The sequence below is a fragment of the Rattus rattus genome, chromosome 12 (genome assembly GCF_011064425.1).
Source record: "Rattus rattus isolate New Zealand chromosome 12, Rrattus_CSIRO_v1, whole genome shotgun sequence".
Lineage (NCBI taxonomy): Eukaryota > Metazoa > Chordata > Mammalia > Rodentia > Muridae > Rattus > Rattus rattus.
This window is the reverse complement of record NC_046165.1, coordinates 93,850,584-93,877,442: the sequence shown is the minus strand read 5'-3', so window position 1 is coordinate 93,877,442 and position 26,859 is coordinate 93,850,584. Positions and strand designations below refer to the sequence as shown.

General features: G+C 49.8%; 1 protein-coding gene across 2 annotated transcripts in view; it reads left to right on the top strand.

The window, feature by feature from the left end:
- Dlg5 (discs large MAGUK scaffold protein 5) overlaps positions 1-26,369 on the top strand; it is a 107,734-nt gene extending 81,365 nt beyond the window's left edge. For both annotated transcript variants that reach the window (XM_032918379.1, XM_032918380.1), the window contains 18 exons: positions 1,018-2,049; positions 2,711-2,834; positions 3,163-3,307; positions 4,491-4,603; positions 5,212-5,301; positions 5,565-5,715; positions 9,233-9,395; positions 9,520-9,653; positions 10,157-10,306; positions 10,933-11,116; positions 12,023-12,171; positions 12,906-13,076; positions 14,784-14,977; positions 21,454-21,597; positions 21,848-21,975; positions 22,974-23,083; positions 23,610-23,719; positions 24,714-26,369. In XM_032918379.1, coding sequence (XP_032774270.1) covers positions 1,018-2,049; positions 2,711-2,834; positions 3,163-3,307; positions 4,491-4,603; positions 5,212-5,301; positions 5,565-5,715; positions 9,233-9,395; positions 9,520-9,653; positions 10,157-10,306; positions 10,933-11,116; positions 12,023-12,171; positions 12,906-13,076; positions 14,784-14,977; positions 21,454-21,597; positions 21,848-21,975; positions 22,974-23,083; positions 23,610-23,719; positions 24,714-24,817 — 3,396 coding nt within the window. In that variant the 3' untranslated portion in view covers positions 24,818-26,369. The remainder of the gene's footprint in view (positions 1-1,017; positions 2,050-2,710; positions 2,835-3,162; positions 3,308-4,490; positions 4,604-5,211; positions 5,302-5,564; positions 5,716-9,232; positions 9,396-9,519; positions 9,654-10,156; positions 10,307-10,932; positions 11,117-12,022; positions 12,172-12,905; positions 13,077-14,783; positions 14,978-21,453; positions 21,598-21,847; positions 21,976-22,973; positions 23,084-23,609; positions 23,720-24,713) is intronic.
- The last annotated feature ends 490 nt before the right edge of the window (positions 26,370-26,859 follow it).

The following is a 26,859-nucleotide window of genomic DNA, read 5'->3' as shown; positions in this document are numbered from 1 at the left end:
AGCACCAGGATCCTTGGGCGAGAGTGTACTGATTTCCAAAGCAGGATGTAGGAAGACCAACTGGGTAGAGGTTGAGTTCTGTTGAGAATAGCTGGGTACATTTCAGTCAGGACTGAATGATCCAATAGTCCTAGACATAGTTAGGTTCTTTAGGCCTGGCAGTGACCTTGGGATTTAGTGGAGAAATAGCCTAGGTTTCCCCTGGTTTTGACACCTTGTATTTCCCTGGTTTTGGTACAGATGATGCACCATCACTGCTGTATAGCTTAATGGGGGCTCCCTGTTGATGTTATATATTCTATGGGTTTTAGAGCAGTGGTTCTCAAAGTTCCTAATGCTGCAACCCTTTAATACAGTGTTGTGGTGACCCCAACTATAAAATTCTTTTCCTTGCTACTTTATAACTTCATTAGTGTAGTTTTGCTACTGTTGTGGATTACAAGGTGAATTTCTGCTATGCAACCCCAAAGGAGTAGTTTCATGGCTGTAAAAGTCTCCTGGGTCCTGCTTAGTCATTTCCACTTCTCCTTAGACCCCCAGGAACCACCAGTCCTTTTACTGACTCCAGGCCTCTGCCTTTCCTAGAATATCATGTAGCTGGACACCTTTTCACATAGGCTTGCTCATTTACAAATTATGTTTCTATGTCTTTTTGTGACGTGAGAGCTCTCCTCTTAGCCCTGGTTAGTTTTCTGTTGCCTGGGTTACCATGAATAATTTACCTTTGTGCTTAATGATTCTTACACACTGTGCAGGTGGCTGCAGATAAATGCTCAGTGCCAACAGGATTTGGTTGCTCTCATGAGGTTTGCGTGGTCAGGCTCACTAGAAAACTCAGACGCTAACGTATATGTACGTGCATCTGTTTATGCCTATTGTGTGTCTGTCTGTTGTCTCTGCTGAGGAGCTATGGCTGTTCTTTTTCATCGTTCCTTTCTGGGGATGGTTTCCAACAGCAGTTGTAAGCAACCAAATCTCACCTTGTCTCTCTCTTGCCCCTCTGCATCCCTGGCTTAGGTGTTTCCCCAGAGCTCCTCATGGAGTGGCCAGAACATCTTTGAAAATATCAAGGACTCAGATAGGATGCTGAGTTGCCGAGCCCACGGCCCAGAGGTCCAGGTGCATAACAAACGGAACTTGTTACAGCACAATAATTCCACGCAGACAGACATTTTCTACACTGATCGGCTGGAGGACAGGAAGGAGCTGGATCATTCTGGAGGCAGCAGTTCTTTTCTGTACAAGCCCTTCTCTGGAGCCTCCTCTCCAGCCTCCCCTCAGGCCTGTCCTAGCACCTCTGAGCGTAGTCTGAACTCATTCCGCTCTGATACCTCAGCAGAACGTGGCTATGGGCTTGTGGACGTGCAGAGCCAGCGGCCACTGCTGTCTTTTGAGACTGAGGTGGGCCCCTGTGGGACAGTAGGGGCTCCCCTGGACAAGATAGATCCTGAGGGCTCCAATAGTGGTGGGACCTGGCCCAAGGCTGTGCTTGGCTCCACATCAGGGCCTGAGAAGCTCTCTGTGTATAAGAAACCCAAGCAAAGGAAGTCCATCTTTGACCCAAATACTTTCAAGCGTCCACAGACACCCCCCAAAGTAGACTACCTGCTTCCAGGCCTTGGGCTAACTCACTCCCCCCAGCCTTCCAAGAGGGCTGACACCCCTAAAGGGTCTCTGACACCCCCAAAGCCCCCCAGGAGAAGTGACTCTATCAAGTTCCAACACCGGCTGGAGACCAGTTCTGAGTCAGAAGCCACTTTGGTGGGCAGCTCACCTTCCACAAGTCCTCCAAGTGCCCCACCCCCCAGCATGGACCCCAGCGAGCCCATGCACGCTTCACCTCCTCGGAAGGCCAGGGTCCGCATCGCCTCCAGTTACCACTCTGAAGGGGACGGAGACACCTCCTACCTGCCTGTCAAGAAGCCTTGTGATGAAGACCTCACCTCCCAGAAAGTGGACGAGCTGGGGCAGAAGCGGCGCCGACCAAAGTCTGCCCCTAGTTTTCGGCCCAAGATCTCTCCAGTAGTGATCCCTGCTCAGTGCCTGGAGGTAGAGGTTGGGCTGGGGCTGGAGCAGCTGGGGTGGGAGCCTGCAAAGTCACCCCCACAGTTCCTCGGGCTTGTACAGAACCGGTGCCTTTGTTGTTGATTTGTGCCTTCAAGAGTGGATAGGGTGGCAGGCGGCTGCCGGTGAGCAACGGTCCCTTCTAGGAGATGGAAAAAGGTCATAGGACATGGGTGGTAGTGGGAAGTGGCACTAAGAGAACTTGCCTGAGCATAATGCTCGGTTTGCTTTCTAAAGAAAATTTTGAGCTTGTTTGAAAACAAAACAAAACAAAACAAAACTAAGCGACAGATTTGCCTCAGAGCGTTTGGGGAAGATAAATCACACATTTGAAGCTGGTGGTAGACCAGCGGTGTGTGCTCGTTTCTAGAAGGGGAACTGCCTCGAGCAGAAACTCCTAGGGCACAGTGCACACTGCTCACTGCATCTCAGATCTGACATGCCTTCCCAACTACCATCCCCACAGTCATTCTCTCTCTGGTGGGTCTGGAGAGGAAACCCTTTATCTGTGCAGGTGTCGGGCAACTGGACGGGCAGTGTCTCCTCGCCCTGGTCACCCCTTAGCCTGAGTGGGAGGAGCTAGTGAAAGGCAGAGCCAGCTCCAAACCTGCCCAGTGCTCACTTCCTCCTGCCTTCCACTCTGCAGGAACAGGACTGTGCTCCAGTCAGCGGGGAGCTCTCCCCTGAGGCCCAGGACTGGTCCCCATACGCACTGGGGCATGCTAGCCGGCCTGGCAACCCCCTACTCTACCCCAACCGGCCATCTGTGGGTAAGCTGCCGGGGAGCAGGGTTGGTGTGGGCTCCCAGGGGTGTCCAGTCTTTGGAAGGGGGGATATTGTCACGTGTATTCTGTCTGTGATTGAGGTAGTTGGTCCCGCCTCTGTTGGATACGTTCATTGTGATGGGTCAGTCCTCTCTTAGGGTTGGGGAAAGGCCAGTGGTCAAAGCCGTACGGCAAATTCGGTGGCTAAAAGACTCTACCTAAAACCCTTTTCCTTAGAGATTGTCGCTGTTTGGTGTTTGTGGGAGGGTGTAGCAGGCCAGTGCAGTGCTGTCTGGTGTTCTGGAGCCCCCGTTCTAACCCAGCTCATTTCTAGGCACTGTTCCCCGGAGTATGACTCCCAGCACCACTGTGAGCTCCATTTTGAGGAACCCCATTTATACTGTGCGCAGCCACAGAGTGGTTCCCTGTGGTTCTCCACCCGTGCCCCGTGATGCTGGCTCCCACAGCTTGTCTTCCAGGTATGTCAAAGCACCTATACTATCCTTAGGACCAGCTGTCCAGTTTCCTGGTTGTGGAGCTATTCATACAGAGGCCTGTGAACAGAGAAGCCTCTTGACTTGCTAAAAAAGAGCTGAGGAAGCAGAACTGGGCTTAAAGGATGCTGTGCGAGCACACCCTGGTATTCAAAGAAACCTGAAATTAAGAAAAACTGGAGAAGGAGCTCAGGATCACCCTATTCATTTGTTTGGCAAATTTTTTTTTAAATGAGCACCTACTATGCCCCAATTGTTCTGGTCAGACAGTAGTAAACTTGAAAGGCAGCTTTCTACTCATGGGTTTTGTGCTCAGTGTGGAAGGCAGACAGATGTATACATGGTTCAGTGGTAAGTGACCCTCAGAAAGTGAAATGGGGTGACAGCTGGGCTGTAATTGGAAAGAGGGTGTCTAGGACACTGAGTGGTTGCAGAGGATACTGTAGCATAAGAGCAGCTGTTGTGACTAGAAGAACAGTAATGGCCAGCCATAGGGGTTGGACTCAGTGTTGAACACGTGCCTACATGCACAGTACCCTGAGTTTAATGCCTCAACAAGAAAAGCAAAACAGCAGTGCCCAAACAAAAGTTTGGGAGGAGCCTCTGAAAGGAGAGCTGCAGGGCTGAGGGCTGGGTGTCTGGGAGCATAGGCAGAGCTTGCCGGTGAGTCAGGGGAGGCCCAGACTAAGGCACAAACTCTGAGAGGCCTACAGGGGAGACCATGGGACGAGGAGTTTTAGGTGGAGGAAGAGATGTTATCACTACACAACCTAAACTACTTTGTTGGGACTGACTCCAGGCCAGTCAGTGTGAATAGTGCCTGGCTGATCTCTGCTAGCCCCGACTTCCTGGGCATGATGTCCTGAGTGAGGTACAACCCTGCTCTATCCAGGACCCTCAGTGTACATCCAGCCTCCCCCAGACCATGCCCACTCAAGGCAGAGTCTTGTTCTCCCTGTCCATCCAGCCCCCATCCTGGCCCTTGTGTGGTCTCTCTGCTGCTGACAGGTCCTGATAGATGCTGTGAGAAGCGGCTAGTGTCAGTCTGCTATCCTAGGCAAAAAGCAAGAACACCTTACGCTTCTGTCTCAGGGAAGGTTTCTCCCTGGTGGTCATGTCTGCTCTTAGCCCTTCTCCAAGGCCCCTCTTCTCTCTGATTCACTCACAGTGTCCAACATCAGGGACGCCTCAGCCTGGACCTGAGCCACAGGGCCTGCAGTGACTACTCTGAGATGCGAGCCTCCCAGGGTTCCAACTCTCTGCCCTCCAGTGCCCGCCTTGGTAACTACTATTCATGCTCGAGTTTTAGTAACCAGGGCTTTGGGTGGGCTGCCTACGTGACTCCTTTCCTTCCAGAGGCTGAGCTCAGCTCCTTCCTCTAGATGACTGATGTCCTGTGACCTGTCTGCCATATCAGTGTTTTCCAAACTGCTGCCTTTGCCTGCAGGGTTTATGATGGTTGCATGGTTTTCCAGGTGACCTCTTGATTGGAGTCCTGTTTCCTGACCCTGAGTTTGTCATTCTGGGTGTGCTATGTGTATACGTATGGGAAGTGGAGCTGTCATTCTGGGTGTGCTATGTGTATACGTATGGGAAGTGGAGCCCATAGTGTGGTATCCTGTTGCTTGGTAGCAAGACCCTGGGGGAAGTCTTTAGGGATTCAGAGAGAAGATGGAACATCTGCTGCAGCAGTTAGGTGACAGCTGCATTTTGGGGCATGTGCTCTTGTTCTGGAGCATTCCGGGTCTGCTTCTTTTTAGTTCTCTACAGATCATTTCCCTCAGGGATGTTCAACAGGCTTTATGTGTTGATGTGCTGAGTGGAGGTGAGGACCTAGAGCTGTGGTTTAGTCACGAGGCCTGACACCATGTCTCCTCCCGGAACAATAGGGTCTTCCAGTAACCTGCAGTTCAAGGCAGAGCGGATTAAGATTCCATTAACACCAAGATATCCCCGGTCTGTCATGGGCTCTGACAGAGGTAAGAATTGGGCATTCCCTCCTGTGCCTGCTGCCTGAGTCCCCTTGTAGTCATCTCTGTGGGCCAGTGAAAGTTGACTGTTGCTGTGGGGACAGTAGGCAATCCGTGGAGACCATCCTCAGGGCCCCGGGCACAGGGTGAGACCCACACAGCCTGTGTCGAGACGGCAGAGCCAGGGCCCCGGGCACAGGGTGAGACCCAAACGGCCTGTGTCGAGACGGCAGAGCCAGCCACCTCCATCTCTTCTTCCTTGTCCTTGGCAGGCTCATTGTCACATTCCGAATGTAGCACTCCTCCCCGGTCCCCGCTGAATGTCGATGCCCTGTCCTTCTGTAGCCAGCCTCAGACCTCAGCCTCCACTTTGCCCAGAATTGCAGTCAACCCCTCTTCCCATGGGGAGCGGAGGAAGGACAGGTAAGTGTAACGGACACTTCATGTCTGTCTGGTGATGGGGTAGTCCAGAGAGCCTGAGGTCTACTATAGAAACAGTGGATGCCAGAGACCCAGCAGGCGAGGTGTAGATGGCAGGAACAGAGCCGAGTGGGCCCTTCCCCCAAGCAATGACTAAGTATGATGCTAGAGATGGTCTGGTGGTGACAGGGATAGTGAAGTGCTGCTTAATGGCTTGCTAGACCCGTTTACAACACTGTTGTAAAACTCTCAGTTGCATGAATGTTCCTACAATTAAGTCCATTTTACGAGTGGGCTGTATCCACACCACCTGCAGGAGTTCTGTGGGTGCAAACCTGGCCTAACCAGGCTAGAACCAGGACTCATTCTTATCTCTTGGTCTTTGGCCCTCATGTGTAGTTTGCTGCATTCTTTTGGCTCTTTTGTCCTGCCCCCAAAGTGTGTGTGTGTATATACACACACATATGAAATGAAATGCATATAGGCAAGTTGATCTCTGAGATCCAAGATAGCCAAGTAAGCCCCTGTCTCAAAAACCCTAAATACATAAGTAAGGAAGGAAGTAAGGAGGTAAATAAAATAGATTATATTAGATTTGAAAACCTCAGCTTGTGAGAAAAGAAACTCAACAAGTATTATCCTGAGAGCCCAGGGCCCTGTCCCAGGGCATCAGCTGCAGGACCTAGGGCACTGTTCAGGGTCCTTTCTGGCTGGCACACACAAGAATGTGGAGGGATTTGCTCAGCTCTAGCTCTGGCTTCTCCAAGTGATGTGTGTCCTCAGAAGTAGAAAGGGCCTTGCCACGTGAGTGATGCACCCATCATCCGCACCCTGCTTTAGGAGAGAGCCAGGTAGGTGTGAGTGATTCCTGCCCTGCTAGGGCTCACAGTCAAGTTAGAGATGAGTGATGGGAAGATGGATGGAGTAGACATCTGTTTCTCTCCCTTCAGATGCAGTTGTTCACAGTCTTCATGAGGCCCTCTGTCAAAATCCATGCATGCATAGGTATGGACTGGCTTAGTTAGGGTTTCATTGTTGTGAAGAGACACCATGACCAAGGCAACTCTTGTAAAGGCAAGCATTTAATTGGGGCTGGCTTACCATTTCAGATGTTCAGTCCATTATTATTATAGCAGGAAGCATGGCAGTGCAGGCAGACACGGTGCTGGAGGGGCTGAAAGTTCTATACTTTGATCCAAAGGTAGCCAGGAGGAGACTCTCTTCCACACTGGGCAGAGGTTGAGCACTAGGAGATCTCAAAGCCTGCCTATGCAGTGACACACACTTATACCAACAAGCTACACCTCCTAATTGTGTAGCCATTTCCCATTGACCAAGCACAGTCAAACCACCACACTGATAGATTACTAGGAGTTTCTCCCACCCAGATGTGTTCTCTATCTTTCCATGTCAGGAAACCGGATTCATAGGGTCATTTGGAACAGTTTCCCCCCCCCCCCCTCCTCTCTCTCTCTCTCTGTGTGTGTGTGTGTGTGTGAGTGAGTTTCTCTGTGTCTGGCTGTATATGTTTGTGTGTCTGTGTGTTTGTGTTAAGGTATATGCACATGAGTGCATGTGTGCCCTTGGAGGGGAGAAGAGGATATCAGATACCGTGACGTTGGAGTTACAGATGGGTGTGAGTGGCCCAACGTGTACTGAAGTGAATCAGGTCCTGAAAGAGCAATACACCTTACTAAGAGTGAAGTTAATCTCTCCATCCCCAGCCTCTTAGCTTTTATGTGACACTATTAGATTTAGTCACCCTTTTTTTTTTTTTTTTTTTTTTTTCGGAGCTGGGGACCGAACCCAGGGCCTTAAGCCCTAGGCAAGCGCTCTACCACTGAGCTAAATCCCCAACCCCAGTCACCCACTTTTTTAAAAGATGTATTTATATATATATATATCTCCCTGGCTGTCCTGGAGCTCACTTTGTAGACCAGGCTGTACTCAGGCTGAGAGATCTGCCTGCCCTTGTCTCCCAAGTGCTGGAATTAAAGGCATCACCACCACCACATCTTTATAAGCTAACCTTACTATATTAATGTGGACAGAGGGAAGTGGAGTCACTGGATGAGGATGAACTTTGCTTGGAAAGTAGTCCTGCTGCTTCCTTGGTGTGGCTCAACTGCTCCGTCTTCTTAGGCTGGGCTGTGGGGGTAGTCTTTAGATGGCTGTCTGCTAAGGGTCCTGTAGCTGTAAACTACCTCGTCCTCTGATACATGTGCAATGGCAGAACTGTCTGTAGAGCTAGAAGGTCAGGGAAGACCTGTAGAGGGGTGGGTTTGGGAAGTAAAACTACGTGGTAGGGTGTCAGTAAAGTGTAAGAAGAATTTCATGGGAGCATGGGATGGTGAGATGGCTCAGCAGATAAAGGCATTTGTTGCCAGGCCTGGCAACCGGAGTTTGATCCTCCGGACCTACATGGTGGAAGGATAGAAACAACCCTATTCCCACTCCAAAAGTTGTCTTCTTATCCCCATACATACACATGGCATGCACATGTGTGCACGCATTTACACACAAATAAATAAATATAAAGATAAAATAGGTTTTGTTTTTTTTTTAAGTTAGAGGAAAAAAGCATTTTACTCTCTGCTATTCTAAGACACAGCATTGGGGACCCAGGCTGAGGTCTTCTGAACTTGTGGATGCTCTGTTTGCTCATGGTAGTGACAGGCCTGTCTCAACCTGGAACTTTCCATGGGCTCTAGAGGGGACCCCCTTCCTCAGCCTTTAACAGAGACCAAGAGGCCCTGGTGGGCTGCTGAAGCCTCAGCTAAGAAAGAGCTTATGAGAATCCTGGGTCTTCTTTCTGTTCAAGTGTGCAGTCCTTCCTTGAGTCCCTTCTCTCCTAACCTTTACCCATCAATGTGTCTCTTCCACCACAGAATCCTTCTGCGGCTGCCCATGGCCGTTAGACCCATGTCCTCCTTGCTGAGGAGTCTGAGGTTGGCCTGACATGAGGTTCTCACACCACTTCATGCCCTTGGATATGGGAGGCAGCTCCCTGGCTTAGTAAATGCATGGGCACATCGTTGCTCCAGTGTCCCTCAGCCCTCTCCTCATGGCTTAAAGCTGCTTCATTTTCATCCTAGGGACCCATAAGTATAAGAACTGCCTATTCATATCATTTGGGCTGGGGAAGAAGTTGCAATTACAGAGCCATCACATTTCCCTAGTGGCTGTCTTGGAACCTTCTCTATGGGATATGCATAGTGCACATGCTGATAGGATCTTTTCATCAAATAAAAACGTGTGTGTGTGTGTGTGTGTGTGTGTGTGTGTGTGTGATTTAGAATTCACATGAACATTCTCTGTCTTTTCTGTTTGTTTTGATGTGCTGTGTTTGTATTGCATGGTTTCAGGAATGTGTACCTTTGCCCAAAACTGGTTTGCCTTTTTCTATCATCACAACACCTGAGCCCCAAGCCATCCTCCACACTGCTGGCTGCATGCTGGATCTCGGCCTCCCCATTCTGCTTTGGGTCTGAGCCCTGAAACATTTGCTCTTTTTTTCCAGGCCTTTCGTGGAAGAGCCACGCCATGTGAAGGTGCAGAAAGGTTCAGAGCCTCTAGGCATCTCCATTGTGAGTGGAGAGAAGGGTGGTATCTATGTCTCCAAGGTGACCATGGGGAGCATCGCCCACCAAGCTGGACTTGAGTATGGGGACCAGTTACTTGAGGTAAGAGGGCATGTCCCTTCCTTCCTTCCCTCCTCTCTTTCTCCCTACAAAGCCATGTTCCCAAGTCCTCGTTCACGGCCTCGGTCATTGTCCATCATTGACTCCACCTTGGGCATCTTCCCAGTTCAATGGCATAAACCTGAGGAGTGCCACTGAGCAACAGGCCCGACTCATCATCGGACAGCAGTGTGACACCATCACCATCCTGGCCCAGTACAACCCGCACATCCACCAGCTCAACAGCCACTCCCGCTCCAGGTGAACTTCCCAGGGGGCTGTCATCCAGGCTTGGGGTGGAGCGATAGGTACAACGGGGGTTACTTACCTGATGCCAGTTCCAAGTTCTTGAGATTCTTCTAGTAAGGGAAGATGAATCACCTTGATTTGGAGCAAGGGGTATCCAGAGACAGGATCCTGAAACATTAAGAGTGTAGATGGCTGGGGTTGGGGGCACTGGCTCAGAATCCACTGTACCTGCCCCTAAACTGTGGGTCCCAGAGTAGGTGACAGGAGGGACAACATGTCCTATGCAGAGCCATCACACATGGATTGGCAGAGGTGAAGCAGACAAGAAGGGAGAGTGGCTTTGCATGTCCTCTGGGCTGGACACTTGTGGAAAGGGTCCCTCACTGGAGTCAGGCAGACCTCGTCTGAGTGTGTGAAACCAGATTCCTTACTCACAGTCGAGGCCTGTTGCCAGTGCAGGAGGGGTGGCTCCGGCTGTGTGTGTACATCACCGTCCTTCTGTTTTCCACCCCTAGCTCCCACCTGGACCCTGCTGCTGCCCCTCACTCTACTCTCCAGGGTAGCAGTGCTGCAACCCCAGAACATCCTTCTGTCATTGACCCATTAATGGAACAGGATGAAGGCCCTGGCACACCCCCAGCCAAGCAAAGCACCCCCAGCTCCAGGTCAGTATAGGTAACGCTGAGGGTCCATTTGACCTCCTTCTTACTGGAGTCTGGTGTCAACCCAGTGTCCTGCAGATTGGGGCAGCTCTGCCTGGGGATATTCCCACTGAATCCTAGCTGCAGGCAAATTGTCACCAGGGTTGTATCCAGTTCTGGGTGTCCACACATGTCTGGCTTCCTTGCTGTGTTCCCAGCATCTCCTGTGCCTCTTCAGTTTTTGGTGTCGAGAACCCTGCATGAGTTGGCATAGAAACTGCTCAGCTGTGTCCCTGAGTGAGCTGTCTCTAAGCATTGAGGCCAAGGCAGGCAAGCTCCATCCAGGAAGGCATGACTCCTAAGGCATTGAAGGACAGCTGAGCCAGAAGCATGGGTGCCACCCTTTGCTCTGTCCCCTACTGGCTTCCTCATTTTCCCTTTGAATGATTTGTGACCCTCTTTCTTCTGCCTCTCATATTGCTACCCTTAGCCTCCAACCCTGTACTGACTCAACAGAGGACGGCCTGTGACCAGTCCACTCTTTAGCTCTCAGGAAGCCCAGACCTTTGAAGCAGGCATTGGTCATAACTTTCTTCACTCAGTCTGCCTGTCTCCTTGTACATTAAGGACTTCATTTTCCTTCCCAAAAGGATTGTAGGAGATGCCAGCAAGAAGACTCCTGAACCTCGCATTGTTTTCATTAAGAAATCCCAGCTGGATCTTGGGGTGCAATTGTGTGGTGGGAACCTGCATGGAGTGTTTGTAGCTGAGGTGGAAGATGACAGTCCTGCTAAGGGTCCCGATGGCCTCGTGCCAGGAGACCTGATTCTTGAGGTGAGTTCTTCCACTGTGTGTGCCAGGCCATGTTCATGTGTTGTCAGCTCATGCCCTTTCACATGACACAGGGTATGGAATTTCCCTTCACTCAGTGACTTGTCAACGGAGGTTATTCGTGTTCTAAATGACAGGTACCACCAAGCCCCTGGGGCATGAGGTGGGCCCCTGGGGCATCCTATGGATCCCTGGCTCTGGTCTGGGACAACCAGAAGGACAGCCAGTCTCATGAGCCATGGGTCTCTGAGGTGGCTCCCTTTCTCACTGTCTGGGTCTCCTATCCCCTGGGGAAGATACCACGTAGATGGCTGTCGTAGTTAGGGTTACTATATATAGTTGCTGTGATGAAACACCATGGCCAAAGCAACTCTGGGAAGAAAGGGTTTATTTCAGCTTACTCTTCCAGATAACTGTCCATCACTGAGGGAAGTCAGGGCAGAACTCACACAGGCAGGAACCAAGTGATAAGAGCTGATACAGAGACCCCGGAGGAGCGCTGCTTACTGGTTTGTTCTCTGTGGCCCGCACTACCTGCTTTCTTATAGAACCCACAATGGGCTGCACCTTTCCACATCAATCACTAATTAAGAAAATGCTCTACAGGTTTGCCTACATCTCAGTCTTATGGAGGCATTTCCCCAGTCTGTGTTCCCTCCCCTCAGATGACTCTAGCTTGTGTCAAGTTGACATAAAAATAGCCAGCGCGATGCCAAGGACAGTTTCATAAGCAGAAAGTAGAGGTCATCACTGCGAGGTGGTTCCATTGGCTTTAGTAGCCATGAAGTCATACAGGGCGGGGGCACTGGGGAAGCCTGTAGTGGGGAGGCAGGCACCGTTCTTCAACCTCCTGAGTACCCAAGTGATCCCTGACACTGTTTTTCTCACCCTGGTACCATCCCTGGTCAGTATGGCAACCTGGATATGCGCAGTAGGACGCTGGAGGATGTCTATGTGGAGATGATGAAGCCTAAGGATAGCATCCGCCTGAAGGTTCAGTACCGCCATGAGGAGTTCACCAGGGTCAAAGGCCTGTCCGGCGACAGCTTCTACATCAGGTGCCAGCAGTAAGGGTTAGGGCCAAGGGAGGGGCTCTCTGTGGAAAGTTCATAGGGTGACACTTGCTCCCAGGGCCACCATTCAAATTGCCTTTGCCTATATGGAGTGCTTTTGTTTGTTTGTTTGTTTGTTTGTTTTGGTGTGGAGGGATTAAGACTACAGGAATTTTGAGACCTGAAGCCTCTTACCTTGTATGTTATGTTCCTACTGTGATGTCCCCTAAGTCTCTCAGAGCTCTCTGCAGTATGCATTGATTCCAGGTGTTCATGGTGCCTGTAAGTCATGTGGGCATCATGATGTGGGATGGCGGCAGGCATCTTCTCTGAATAGCTCGGGGCTCCTGTCATTTTCCCCTCAACCTGAGACCACAGAGTCAATGAAAACTTGCATGAGTGATGCTTTTCTCATCCTTCAGGTGGGAAGTAACATGTTTTCCATCCTAGGGAGGTGACAGTCTACAGGAAGCAATGGCTTTGACTTCAGAGACAGACAGATAGGAAATGTCTGTTAGAAAGGACAGGGCACAGGAAGTCTTTCTCTAGTAGGGATGAGCTCAGCATTAGGGAAAGAAAGTAGATAATTCTGTCCTGCTCTGTAACATATATGAGGGGCCTCTTTGGGATGACCCCAAATCCTTTTCTTCCTGATATCTGGAGACAGCACAGACAGATGCTCAAGAGGCAGGTGTGAGGTATGGTTTCTTCAACCCTGTGCCCTCTGTTCCATGGTCCAGGGCCCTGTATGACCGTCTGGCAGAGGTGGAGCCTGAACTGAGTTTTAAGAAAGATGACATCCTGTACGTGGATGACACATTGCCCCAGGGCATGTTTGGGTCCTGGATGGCCTGGCAGCTGGACGAGAATGCCCAGAAGATGCAGCGTGGGCAAATTCCCAGCAAATATGTGTAAGTCTTCTCTGTCTCCAGGCCAGAACCACAGGTGACCGGTGTGGAGTGGGACCTGAGCTGCTGGAGAGTGGACTCCTTTGGGAGCTGCAGCTCTAACACATGTGGCCCCGATCACTGTCCAGAAAGCTGCTCCTTGGAGTAGACAGTGTACAGAAATGCCACAGAGAGTCAGGATGCATAGTCTGTTTTTCCAAACAGTCATGAGGCTGTAATTCTTATTCAGACAAGTCCGTCCAAGTGACTGATGCAGGGGCATGTATGTTCACAAGATATGTGTAATCATCTCCACCATTATTTTATTTACTGACAGACAGACAGACACACACACACAGATTGGATAGGATCTCATGTAACCTCAGGTTGACCCCAAACTTGCTTTGTAGATGATCTTGAGCTGATCTCCTGCCTCGGTCTCGTGAGTGTTCAGATCATAAGCTTGTCCCACTACACTCAGTTTATGTGGTGCCTTGAGCATGCTAGGCAGGCACTTTATCAACTAGGTCACCATCCCAACTACTTCAGAATTAATTTTAAAGCATGTTCATCACTTCTGAAAGAAACCCAATTAACTATTACCCTGTGTTACCCTGTGTCTGTTTTTGGTTGCTGTAACAAAATATTTGAGGCTGAGAAATTCACAAGAAAAAGAGGTTTGTTTTTCTCTTGGTTCTGGAGTTGAAAGTGTAAAAGTCAGGTGGCCTCATCTGTTCAGCATCTGGTGAAGCCCTCTTTGGCCACTTCACAATATGGTAGGGGAGCAGAAGGAAGGAAGAGATTCTATGGCAAAACAGGAAGTGTCTTAGTGTTCTCCTGCTGTGAAGAAACACCATGACCACATCAACTCTTATAAAAGCAAGCATTTAAATGGGCCTGGCTTACAGTTTTAGAGGTTTATCTATTGTCGTGATGAGACACATGGCGGCATGCAGGCAGACATGATGCTGGAGAAGTAGCTGTAGATCCAGAACTATATCTGGATCTACAGGCAGCAGGGACTTTGACACTGCTTTTGACTTTTGAAACCCCAAAGCCCATTCTCAGTGGCACACTCCTCTCAACAAAGCCACACCTCTTAATCCCTCTCAAGTAGTGCCACTCGCTGATGACCAAGCATTCAAATCTATGAGTCTCTGGGGGCCGTTCTTATTCAAACCACTACACCAAGCACTACTACAAGTCAGGCGAGCTCTTTAACAACCTAGCATTGGAGGAAGTAACTGATTCCTTCTCAGGGTGGAGACCTAACCAATCTCCATTACACGCAGTCTCTTATAGACACCTCAGTACTCCATCTTAGTCCTGCTACTCAGGGATCAAGTCCCTTGAGAGTCACACTTAGACCCATATCCAAATCACAGCACACTCTGTCACTTACACTCCCCTGCCCTGAGCTATTCATTTGCACGTCAATCTTTAGGTTTCCCTTAGGCATTCCATGCAAATACAGTCACGCGGTCAAACTGTAGTGTTCAATCTTCCATGTCAGGAAAAACAGACAGCAGTGTCACACTGCCTTGAGCTTGGTGTCCTAGGAATTTACCTGCTCTCAAGCTAGACCCTGAACTTCTTGTTGCCATGGTGATGCCTGAGGGCCCTGAGGCATCGGAAAGGCCAGTAGTTAGGGAAGCCTGGGGGGTACCTGAGGGAACCTAGCTTCCTCTCTCCCCATGGTCTTCCTAACATTGTCATTCTCTGTGACTGCAGGATGGACCAAGAGTTCTCAAGGAGGCTCAGCATGTCCGAGGTCAAAGATGACAACACAGCCAAGATGCTGTCGGCAGCTGCACGACGTTCCTTCTTCCGAAGGAAACATAAACACAAACGCAGTGGGTCCAAAGATAGCAAGGACCTGCTCTCCCTGGACACCTTTTCCAATGACTCCATTCCTCTCTTTGAAGGCAAGTGCTGGGTTCATTCCAATGGGCTCCAGGAGTGGGGGTGTAGTGTATCAAAGCTTCACCATGAGACTTCACACAGCTTGCATGCCTTTTGGGTACTCATCTGTAGTCCACCAAGGCAAGGGGAGCAGAAACATGTCTGGAAGTCCTATGAGTACGTACTATGAATGACCACACTGGGACCAGCTATCAGGATGCAGATCTACTTTATTTAGGGCGATTCAAAGCTTGTAAAGTTTTGGGGGACTGAGGGTAAGAACACCTGGGGTAGGCAAAGGTCATTGGCTGGGGCCTTAGGCTATCTAACATACCTCAGGTGCTGGCTGAACAGGTTTTATCAGGATTATTGAGGCTTCCTGACATTTCTCAGGTAGAGGCATATGTGTTGGGGGGCTTAGAATCCCCCAGGCAAGGTCAGTGAAGGAGAAGCCTGCTAAGGAAGGGAGGGGGTCTCTCATATTAAACCCAGCCCAGAGGCTTTCCAGTCCCAGTGGACTTCAGCCTTAGTGAGCAGCTCTCTCAGACTGTCTGCAGGTAGGCTTTCAGGCTAGTAGGATGGGCCCGAGAATCTGCCAGTTCAGCATGTGACTGTAATCCTCAAGGTCTCTTCTCTACCACCATATTTATTTGTACCCCCAACCCTGTTTCAGGAAGGAGAAAGACAGGGATTAGGAGCCTGGGGAGATGGCTCATTACATAAAGTGCTTGCCGTGCAAGCACCCAAGTTCAGATCCACATAGCAAAAGCCAGGTGTGGTGTGTCTGTAATTCCAGCACTGGGAATAAAGAAAGTTTGAGGGGACTCATGGCCAACTAGCCTAGCTGAATGTAAGACTCCAAGTCATGCAGAGGCCCTGGGTCAGCAGAGTGGTTTCTGTGCCATGCATATTTCAACTGGCTTGTGCCTTTCTTGCTTCATTCACACCCCCATCAGTGATTTCCACTGGATCCTTCCAGGTAGGCTGCTGAGTCGGCTGGAGCTGTGGCTGGGTGTGTTCACTGTTCTGGGCAACAAGGTGTGGGGCCACTGGGCAGTAGACTGTGGGATGGGTTTCTTTCTTCCTCCCTCCTCCTTTCCTTCCTTCTCATCATTCAGATGAAGAAGATCTTGCTGGGTGTGGTGGTGCACACCCTTAATCTCAGCACTTGGGAGGCAGAGGCAGGTAGATCTCTAGGAGTGGATCTCTAGGATGGCCTTGTCTACATGAAAAATAACCAGGTCAGCTGGGGCTACATAGTGAGACCCTGTCTCAAAGAAAAAAAAATTAAGCACAGTGGCTGTTCCCTTTTACCATCAGCCCGTGGGGAGTTCTAGTCCGCTCTCAGTTTCTATATAACCTGTGGCTCTAGTGTGGGATTGTATGCATATAAATGCTATATATAGTTTAAAAGTACAGAAAGTTTATCTTTTGGTGATATTGTTGGCTCTGATTTGCCTATTTACCTCTAAAGCCTGAAACACTATCCTGACATTAACAGAGTAAGTTGCCGTCATGTTACTGTGGGGGTTTTCCTGTGGTTCTTAACCAGGACCACTCGCCCACCATCTCTCAGATGTTCAACGAGGGGCTGGTGGACGTGTCCGTGTCACTTCTATGGAAGCTCTGCACTGCTTATTTAAAAAAAAAAAATCCTTTATTTTGTATGTGTATGAGAGTTTTACCTGCATGTACATATGTTCACTACATGTGATGTGTCTACAGAGACCGGAAGAGGGTGTGAGATCTCCCTGGGGCTAGGGTGGCAGATGGCTGCAAGCCATACGTGTGGGTGGGTGCTGGGAACCTGGAAGGACAGCCTGTGCTGGTAACCACCGAGCCATCTCTCCAACCTCAGCACTCATTTTGAAACTGTTTTTTAGCACTGGACGCCTTCTGGATTGTTCTGTTTTCTTGCCACTGTTTTCTGTCCGTCTTATTTCCAGTGGTGTCCCCTTTGGAAAATCTGTAATGTGTGGTGTTCTTATTTCCAGTCCATTTTTGCTTGCTTAGTCTCCACCCACTTGACCTTTTTTCTGGCCACCAAAGTTCATACTTTGAGCTTCCTTATAGTTTTGTTTACTGTTCCTGGGGGACTGTAGGGTAAGGGAGGGGAGAGTAATGCAGTTTTTATAACATTTACTGTGATACGTTTACATTGTATCAGAGTATGCCCCGAGTTGCAGGTGTGGACAGGTGGCAGGACGTGTACTTGACTGAAGCACAAGTCTTCATTACTGTGTGACCGGTGACCGGATGTTTAAAGTCCCTGTGACTGACCCTGTCTTTTCTTTATGCCCAACCCTTCCTCCTCTTTCACGTTCTCTGTCTGTCCTTCCCTCTGCTCTGGGAATAATCAAGTATCTCTAATTACCTTGCCAGTTTTCAGTTTGAAGTCTTTTGGGGACTTCAGTGGCTCTAACCACAGGCACTCACATGGACCAGTTTCCTAAGAAGTCTGAAGTGCTGGCCCCTGCACCTCCACTCTCCACCACCCCAGCTTCGTATCCTCCTGTGGTCGCCCCAGGTTCACAGTTCCCCTTCCCCTCTCCTGCGTGTCTGAGCTTGTCTTTCTGCTTTCCTTCAACCCTTCTTCTGAGTGCTCAGTGTACACAGGGATGCATTTCTCCGTGTTTTGCCACTTTCCAGAGTTCCTCTTTTATATAGAATCTTAGATTGGTGTTCACGGCACTCTGGTATATCAAGAAGTTGGTACCAAGCCTCCTCTAGACACCCACATCTGTCTATAGGTGTTCTGGTAGCTCATGAATCACTGGTATGGGGTTTGCAGATGGCTTCAGTTCATCTCCCACATACTTAAGTGTCTCTACATTAGTTATAACACCTGATTTGAATATTTCCATCTCCAGTTGATCGAATCCATGAACTCAAAACTATGAATACAGAGGGCTGACTGCATTTTATTTAAGAACTTTTAATTACCATTCTTAGAGCTAAAAGAGATGACTCGGTGAGTAAAGGAGCTTGCTGAGCAAGCCTAGAGACTTGAGTTGATTCCCTGATCTCACATAAAGGTGAAAGGAAAGGATTGACGCTGTATCTTCTGACCTCCACACATGGCATGCATACCCCCCCAGCCCCTACCCACACACAGATGGCATGCCCAATTTGAAAAATGCTGGTTAAAGCTGGGAAGATTGCTCCATGAATAAAGCAAGTGCCAAGGATCAGGGTTCAGATCCCCAGCATTTATGTAAGTGCCATAGGAGAACTAGCAAGGAAGGCGGCTGTCAGCTTCTAGGTACCTGCGTACATGTGTGCCACGGACACGGGACACACATACACACACACACACACACACACACACACACACACACACACACACACACACACACACACACACACACACACGATGCTAGGGGGATACGTTTATGGCTGCTGTAACAAATCACTATGTATATTCATTCTGAAAGCCAGATGTCCAAGTCTAGTGCCATAGATCAAAGCCAGGTACCAGCAGCCGCTGCTGCCCTGTGAAGCTCCTAACCTCTGTTGGCTCTGAGCAGTGGCTGCCAACGGTCTTTTGCTTCTGGGCACATTACTATTGTCTTGAAACCTCTTTTTGCTCTCTATATCCCCTTCTCGACCCATGTCTGCTTCAAATTTCCATGTTCTGATGGGGACACCTGCCATGGCATTTAAGCTCCTCCCAGACAACTCAGGAGAACTTTACCTCTCTAGAAAAGGTAATAGCCATAGATTGTTGGGACCAAGAAGTGAGCCAGCTCTTGGAGCACATTTGCACCTAACAGATAATGGTTCTGTAAGTGTTGCCACTCATGCTTTTATGCTTAAGGTATCATCTAGGCTCATCATGGTTGGTCACTGTCTCTGTTGCTCACATCAGACCTTGCTCTGCTGCCCAGGTTTGTTTACCTTTTTGTTCTGAAGTCTACAGCTTGATGTTGGAGAAAGTTCTAGGCCATCATTTCCTTCAACCTGCTTCTATGGTGTCTTTGTTCTCTGGCCAGGTCGTGTCAGTCTCGTGTCTTCTGGATGCTTTCCCCTATTCTTTCCAGCCCCATTTCTCTCACTGCTTCAGCTGGCCAGGATGCTCCCCGAAGACTTCGTCCTGTGCTCTGTTCAATGTCTTAATTTCAGAAATTACCTTATCTAGTGCCAGAGTTTCCATTTGATTATTTTTAATAGGCTTTCATTCTCTTGCCAAGACTGCCCAGAACTTGTCTGTCATAATAAAACTCGGCACCTGTGAGGACTGTCTGGCAGCTGTCCTGACTAGGTGACTCTGAGTCATCTTGCTTGGGCCTTCTTTATAAACATGCCTGGAAATGGTCAGATGAACTGTCAAGAACAGGGAGGCCGAGAGTTAAGCCTTCCAGCAGCACCTCAGGAGCCAGCACTGGGGACGACCTGGGTCCAGCTGAGCTTACCTTGGGCTGGACTCCAACTTTCGTGCTGTGTGCAGTTCCCCCTGACCCCTAGAGCTGGCACCTGGGTCTCAGCCCCACTGCTCTGCGGTTTTGTGTTTTTCTTACACATTTAACTTCTTGTTTCTTAGAGCTTTGGAATTTGGTAAATGCTTCAGGGGACACCTCTGATTTTGACTTAGATTTCTAATTTGTAAATTTTCTTCATAGCTTGTGAGTGGGGAGATAGCTGTTATCTCTATTCATGCACACACATGGGATGCATGCCTTCCCCTACACACACACACACACACACACACACACACACACACACACACACACACACACCCCACATACCCTCTCTCCCACACATGGCATACATCCCCCCACCCCCACCCCCACAATTTAAAAAAAATGCTATACAAGAAGATGCTGGGGGAATTGTTTCATGAGTAAAGCTTATATGGTATGTGCACATGTGTGTTTATGGTTGAGCATGCACTCAAAGAGGACAGAGAAAGGCTTGCTTTATTTCTTTTAGACAAAGTCTCTTGCTGAACCTGGAGCTAGGCTGGCAGCCCTCGTCTCTCTGTCCCTTCATGGCTGGGGTTATAGCCAGGTGGCCATGGCCTTTTCCCTGGGTGCTGGGGATTTGAGCTCAGGTGTTCATGCTTGCATCCTCAGCTTCCTAGACTCACGCTCTCCGCCCTCCCTTTCCACTGCATTTTTTGGCTCTTCGGGTTGTGGCTGCTGTGAATGCCACAGTTTTGTCTCACTTGCTGTGGGTATTGCCTCCACTGTGCCTGAGTTCCAACATCCTGACAGCAGCTCTCGGCCCAGGCTTACATTTTACCTGTGCATAGAACATTGCAGAGTCCTCAAGAGAGGAACTTCCTGTGGTGCCTTCCACAAACAGTCTGAGGGAGAGATAGAGCTTCAAGCCATTCATGGTATCACGTCATTATAGTTGGATGCACATAGTAAGCAAGCATACAGATGGGTGTTTTGAGGCTAGACAATCCCTACTCTTCGTTTTGTTAGTGGGTTTGGTCTTTGCACATGGGTATCTGTGGTTCCAGGTAGCTGTGCCACTGCCTTCTACCTGTAACCATCCCCACAGAGTCCTGGCCTTCCTACATCTACCCGCCACAGTTACCTTGTGCCCTTTTCCAGCCTGCTCTTCTCTGACCTCATCCAGTTTGAACTGGCTCACCCCAGCATTTCCCTAACTTTTCGCTCTCATACCTGGAATCCCTTATGCAGCATTTGTCTAGGTAACTGGTGTTGCTGCCTTGGGGCCCCAGGTAGCACGAGCTTCCAAAGGGCAGAGACTGGACACTTGTATCTTTTGGTGTTTCTGAAAAGCCAGTGTACACCATCTGGGGGTCTCTAGGAGGGCAGTTTGCCTGTTAGTTTCTGACTATCTCTTCCTGTGAGAACTTTGTGCATCTGGGGTTGGGGTTCATATTGTGTTAACTAAGAAGGTAGCTTGATCACTAAAGCTGAATCAGAGCAGCAGCTAAATCATCAAAGGAGGCTCATCCACCTACAACATACAGTCTGAGCTAGTGGGCAGCCCAGGGATGTGGCCTTGTGTTCAAAACCCAGGTCCCTTCTGTCTTCTGGCTCAGACATTTCCCATCTGTACGGGAAGAGCTGTCTCAGGGCACCACTTCTTCTGCTCCATGGGCAGGGGCCACAAGTGGACCTCATCACCCTATCCTTCTTTCTTGTTCATGTTCCATGGCTTCCAAACCTTGGAGCTGTGTCTTGAGGAAGACACGAAGTGGGTATAGTGGGCATGGGATAACTGAGGAAGACCTGGAGTAGATGAAGAGTAAGATGACTGAGTATCAGTTGTTCCCAGTGTCCTCAGAGGCAGAGGAACTCCTGCAGTCTCTGCAGTGGTTCTCTGAGTGGTCATGCTCTGGTGTGCCTGAGATGTAGAATTGGTCCTGATAAAGCAAGGCAAGCTGGCCACTGTCAGCTGACCTAGCTTTCAGAGATAAAGAAGACAGACATGGCCAGGTAAGAAAGGTCAGGGTGTGGCTGTCCAGTTCTGCTCTCTTCTGTCCAGGCTGGGCCCATGACCCTGCCCCTCTGTCTCTTAGACTCGGTGAGCCTGGCCTATCAGCGGGTCCAGAAAGTGGACTGTACCTCTCTTCGACCTGTCCTCATCCTGGGTCCTTTACTGGACGTGGTGAAAGAGATGCTGGTAAATGAAGCACCTGGCAAATTCTGCAGATGCCCACTCGGTAAGAGATGCCCATCCCTGTGCCCACTAGGTGTGTCTGTCCCTATCTACTTATCCTTCTGGCCATGTAGAGTAATTGCCATGCAGAGTCTAAGGATCCTACTGATGTGTACAGGTCCTGCTTGTGGCTCTCTGTTCTGGACGAGAGAGCAGATAGCAGTTTGGGTCTCTATGCTGATAATTAGTTGCTCTGTCTGCATTGGGGCCTTTCTGTGTACCCAGCACCTTGACTTCTGCATCTTACCATACAGAGGTGATGAAGGCCTCCCAGCAAGCCATTGAGCGGGGTGTTAAAGACTGCCTGTTTGTGGACTACAAGCGGAGGAGTGGCCATTTTGATGTTACCACGGTAGCTTCAATAAAGGAGATCACAGAAAAGGTACGTAGGGCTCGGGCCCAAGGGCTGAGCTCCTCTGGTATCTGGAACCCTCTGCCCTGGCTCTTGAGCCTCAGCTAGCTCACCTGTCTAGGCCTCTGCTCTTGGTCTCATCCTCCTGGGTACTTTGAGTCTCTGCCTTCACCACTAATACACAGATCCCTGAGAAGTACCTAGGTGTCACCAGCATTGTGGGTACAAGCAGCTCTGCTTTCTAAGGGGTACTGAGGAGAGCTTTAAACTCTGGGAAGGCCTTCTCCTAGACCATTTTTAGATGGGTCCAGAGAGCCAGCCTCCTCCCTCCCCCATAAAGGCCAAGAGTATCTCTTGATGCTTTTGACATCCTGGAGTCCATATGCCAGGAACTGTGTTGGCTGCAAGGTCTGCTAGCGAAGTAGACACTCTAGCTGCTCCTCAGCCTCTGGCCTCTTGTCTTCTCCAGCTGCTTCTCTGGTCTGCAGTTCCCTCTTCTACAGATAGTGTGAGCTGCTGGAAGCTGGAAATGCCCGTTACTTTTTTGTTGTGGACAAGCTTCAGTTAGGAAATACACATCAGTGAGGAGAGCTACATGCAGGGTCCTGTAGTCCTTCTTAGGCTGACCCCCTTTCTGGAGACTGAGGGGCTCGTGGGGTATATTTCTCTTATAGCCAGGCAAAGCTGTGTGCTCCCCTCCACCACAGTTCCCCATTCTTGTTCAATGAAACAGATTTGTGAGGCCAGGGTAGAGTGGGACTCCAAGAAAGTGTCCACACTGAGGTGTGGCTTGCCGGCCAGTTCCTACACACACCTTAGTAGTCATCAGTGGATGGGGGAGGGAGAGATCCCCCAGTGAATTCCCCCTTCCTGTCTTAAGTGGTCTTCTAGAAACCTTGCTTGTGTTGTCTGGTATTTTTAGTTTAGAGGAAGGTAGAGTTGTGTGGGGCAACAGTGGGTCCTGAGGTGGGCAGAAGATATGTCCTCTTCCCTGCTGTCTGTATTCATTCTCTGCCACTGTCCTTCAGAACCGGCACTGTCTTCTGGACATTGCCCCGCATGCCATTGAAAGGCTACACCACATGCACATCTACCCCATTGTTATCTTCATCCGCTACAAGAGTGCCAAGCATATCAAGTAGGTGTCTGGGCCCGCTGGCTTCCTACTGGGGGTGGGCTGGATGCTGGGACAGCGGCACTCACCTCAGACTCCCTTCAGACCTGGGCAGGACCTGTTAGCCAAGCTTTGCACCTCCTTCCTGATGGGCACAACCACACTTCCAGAGTACAGCTGGCTCAGTCAGCAGAGTTCCCTTTCCTCTCAGCATGCTGTGCAACAGGCAGGGGTAGCCTGAGCTAAGTCCAGCTCAGCTGTACTCACTGAGACCCCTCTCCACCTGGCTTTTCTGTGCTGATGAGCTCCTGGTGCCTGTGTTTGGAGCCAGCTAGTGTGTCTGCCAACTTTGTTCATATCCTGGGGTACCAAGGTGCCCAGGTTCCCTGTCAGCCAAGATGCTGTTGATTTAGGGGAAAGCTCCCTAGATCCCCTGCACTGCCTAGCCAGTATTTGTCTTCATGGAGGCCCCTGATACCTGGACCAAGGAAGCAAGAGGAGACCAGGGGTAGGTTCAAGACTCATCCTAGTTCCCTGCCTGCCCCCACAGGGAACAGAGAGACCATGTCTACCTGAGGGACAAGGTAACACAGAGGCATTCCAAAGAGCAATTTGAGACAGCACAGAAGATCGATCAGGAGTACAGCAGGTACTTCACAGGTAAGTAACCAGGAGCTGGACTTTCCCTTAGCGCTAAGCTGCCCCATACCCTTCATTACATAGACATTCAGCCCAAAGGCCCAGGCCAGGGTCAGAGCTGATCCAGGTGGCAGGGTTACACAAACCAGCCTTTGGGCGTGGTCTGACCACAACATGCAGTAGGAGCCGACTCGGCACAAACACCCAGCAACATAACACGCTGACCCCAGACAGGCTGGGAACCGCAAGAGCCCAGGTGGACCAGCGGTGTCGGCAGCTGTCTATCCTGAGTGCTGTCCAGGGCATCTCGTGGGGGTGGGGAGAGGTGGGGGAATGAAGGTTGAAGTGGGTTGGTGAAGCAATTCCAGTCTCTGGTTGCCCAATGAACCCTGTTGACGAAGGTTTCTGGCTTCCCTGCCTCCACTGGGTAAAGTAGGAGCTGGTGGGGGCATCTCAGCTGTCACGAAAGGATTCGGCTCTAGTTGAGTACTTCCATGGACCCTAGCCTTGTCTCACTTTCATTCCCAGCTTATCACAGACCAGGAGACCAGTAGAAAAAGGAAAATGTTAAATTTAAAAAAAAAAAAAAACAGCACAAACTATATACTGATTTGTTTTTAAATTAGGTTAAACAAACAAAATTACATAAACTTTGTTACTTTCTGAATGTACCTGGCCCTCTGAGGGTTTGTCCTCTCTGCCTTGGAGTAGCCTGTACCCTGCTGCCTTCCCCTCTCCCCCACTTTCTACTATGCCCCCAGGGTGCTTCTTTAGTGCCCCCCAGTACAGAGTAAGCCAGCCGGTCTCTCCTACCCAGGCACTGTGGCAGGCAGTTTGTGAACAATCAACTTAGTCCAGTTGACTGCTGAAAGCAGGAGGGTCATGTGGGGGAGAGTCAAGGAGCCCACAGACAAGCAAACAGGAGAGTTCAGGCTGTGTTCATTTCCCTTAGTGGGCAGGAATGTCTGTCTTAGAGCTGACCTAACCTGCTTGTGTTTGGTGGACTTCTTTGCAGGGGTCGTTCAGGGTGGAGCCCTGTCCAGCATTTGTACTCAGATCCTGGCAATGGTCAGTCAAGAGCAAAGTAAAGTCCTGTGGATACCCGCTTGCCCACCCTAGCAGCAAGCTGTGCAAGAGGCACCTCCATGACTGGATGGTGGGGACAGCTGGCTGGCTCTTTTCCAGCCAGTAGAGGTCTGTCTGTCTGTCTGTCTATGAACAAGCTGGGAAGGACCTGGAACCAGGACTCCAGGAACACTTCCTTTGTTAGACAGAGAGCCACAAAGATTTGGGCCCAGCTGGTAGACAGCACCACTCAACACGTGCTCTTTAAAACAAAACAAAGCAGAAACACAAAGACTTGGCCCTCCCACAGCCAGCCCAGCAGAGGTGCTGCAGGACCTTCCTGATCACAAGTTTACAAGCCTTTTCTAAGTATTTGGTTGTCTATGTTTACTTGAATGGCTCCATGTTGTTGGTGCCCAGCCCCTGATCCCGACCCATGACTCCCTGTTGGTTTGATGTTACCGTCTTGGGCAGGACAATTCTGGAACCTTGTTGTGGGGTAGGGGGATGCTTTCCTTCAGGAGGTTCCTGTCAGTGGGACCAGAACTTTGACAGACTTCCTGCTCCTCGGTGGCCCCTCCCCTGGAAGACGTCACAACTGCAGGTGCTCAGACCACTGCTGGCACCAGAACCAGTGCCTTGGTGGGGCCATCTTGCCATGGCAGCCCTCCCACACCAGGAAGGTGGCTTTGGCATTCTTGCGGATTCACCTCTCGGCCTTTCTCCTGCCTCCCTGGCCTCATTTCTTCTCCAGCTGCAGCTTATGTTAAGCATCACAGTCTAGTTAGTGCTAGACTTCCTCAGCAGTGTAAGATAACCCTTACGCTGGCATGGAGGTAGCAGCTCTTTCTGGCATAAAACATTCATGTCACAGACTTTGAAGCCAGAGCTTCTAGTGGGTACAATGGTCAGACTCGTAAGAAGAAAACCTGTGAGCATTTGCATCCTGATCACATTCTCAGCCTGATTCCACGAGGACGTGCCCATTCTTTGTTGGGTTTCTGTTTTTGTTTCTTTTCTTTCAATCTATTTTTCTTATCCCCACCCCCACCCCCACCGCACTTCTGGTGCCAGACCTAACCTTCTAAAGAGCTCATTCAGTCCCTTCTTCAACTGTGTGTCCTGTTAATAGGTACTGTACTGGGTTCTGTGTGTCATTGGGATAGGACCTATATTTTAATACTGTTCCTAACATTTCATTTTACTAGCAAGAAATCTTTGATTTCATTTTATTCTTTGTAATTCTAGACATTAGATTGTAGTTTGGCCATTATTGACATTTTTTTTAAAAGGGATATATTTTCTTGCACAGCTGTTTAAAGAGAGAGAGAGAGAGACACAGTTGCAGCCCTCAAGGCTGTTCTGTGCCTTACAGGCACACATTTTCTAGCTCAGACAACTAAGAAAAGCCACAGACCACTCTCAAGGTCTTACTCTGCACAGTTTCAGGTCAGGGGTTATTTCCCTGGTCATAGGCCCTGTTCAGTGTTCAGCGAGTGGGCAGGTACGGATCTGACAGGTGGGACATGCTGTACTAAAATGTTACTTTGTATCAAAACCAAAACAGACTTCAGTACAACAAATAAAGGTCAGTTTGTGTAACCTGTCTGTGTGTGCAGATCCTGGTGGATGCAGATCCTCTGTTCTACTCAACCTGATGTAGCTTCTGTCCTGGTCTCTCTTTACTCTACCCCAGGCCTTGTGTGGCTCTGGCTGGAGGCCTTGTATAGCTTCTCTCCACTGGGACCCATGCAGTGCTGGAGCCTGCAGTCCCCTGGCTGATGAATGAGGTCCACTGACAGTTGGTTGTCTATTACTCAATGCACCCACCTCTGCCTGACTCCTGCTGTGCCCTGCCATCTGTCATCTGCCAATTGGTGCATTGGGTGACAAGCCCTCAGGTCCTCATGTCTAAGCCTCCAGGGTCAGACTGCTGAGAAGCAAAGAGGAAGGAGCATTGGGGAGTGGTGGGATAACGACAATGACCTAGGGTGTCCACATTTGATGCCCAATATGAAGCCTCAGGTTAGAAATGCCCTACCTTGCTTGGGACCCTATTGTAAAACCTCAGATCATCACACTGTAACACACAGGGC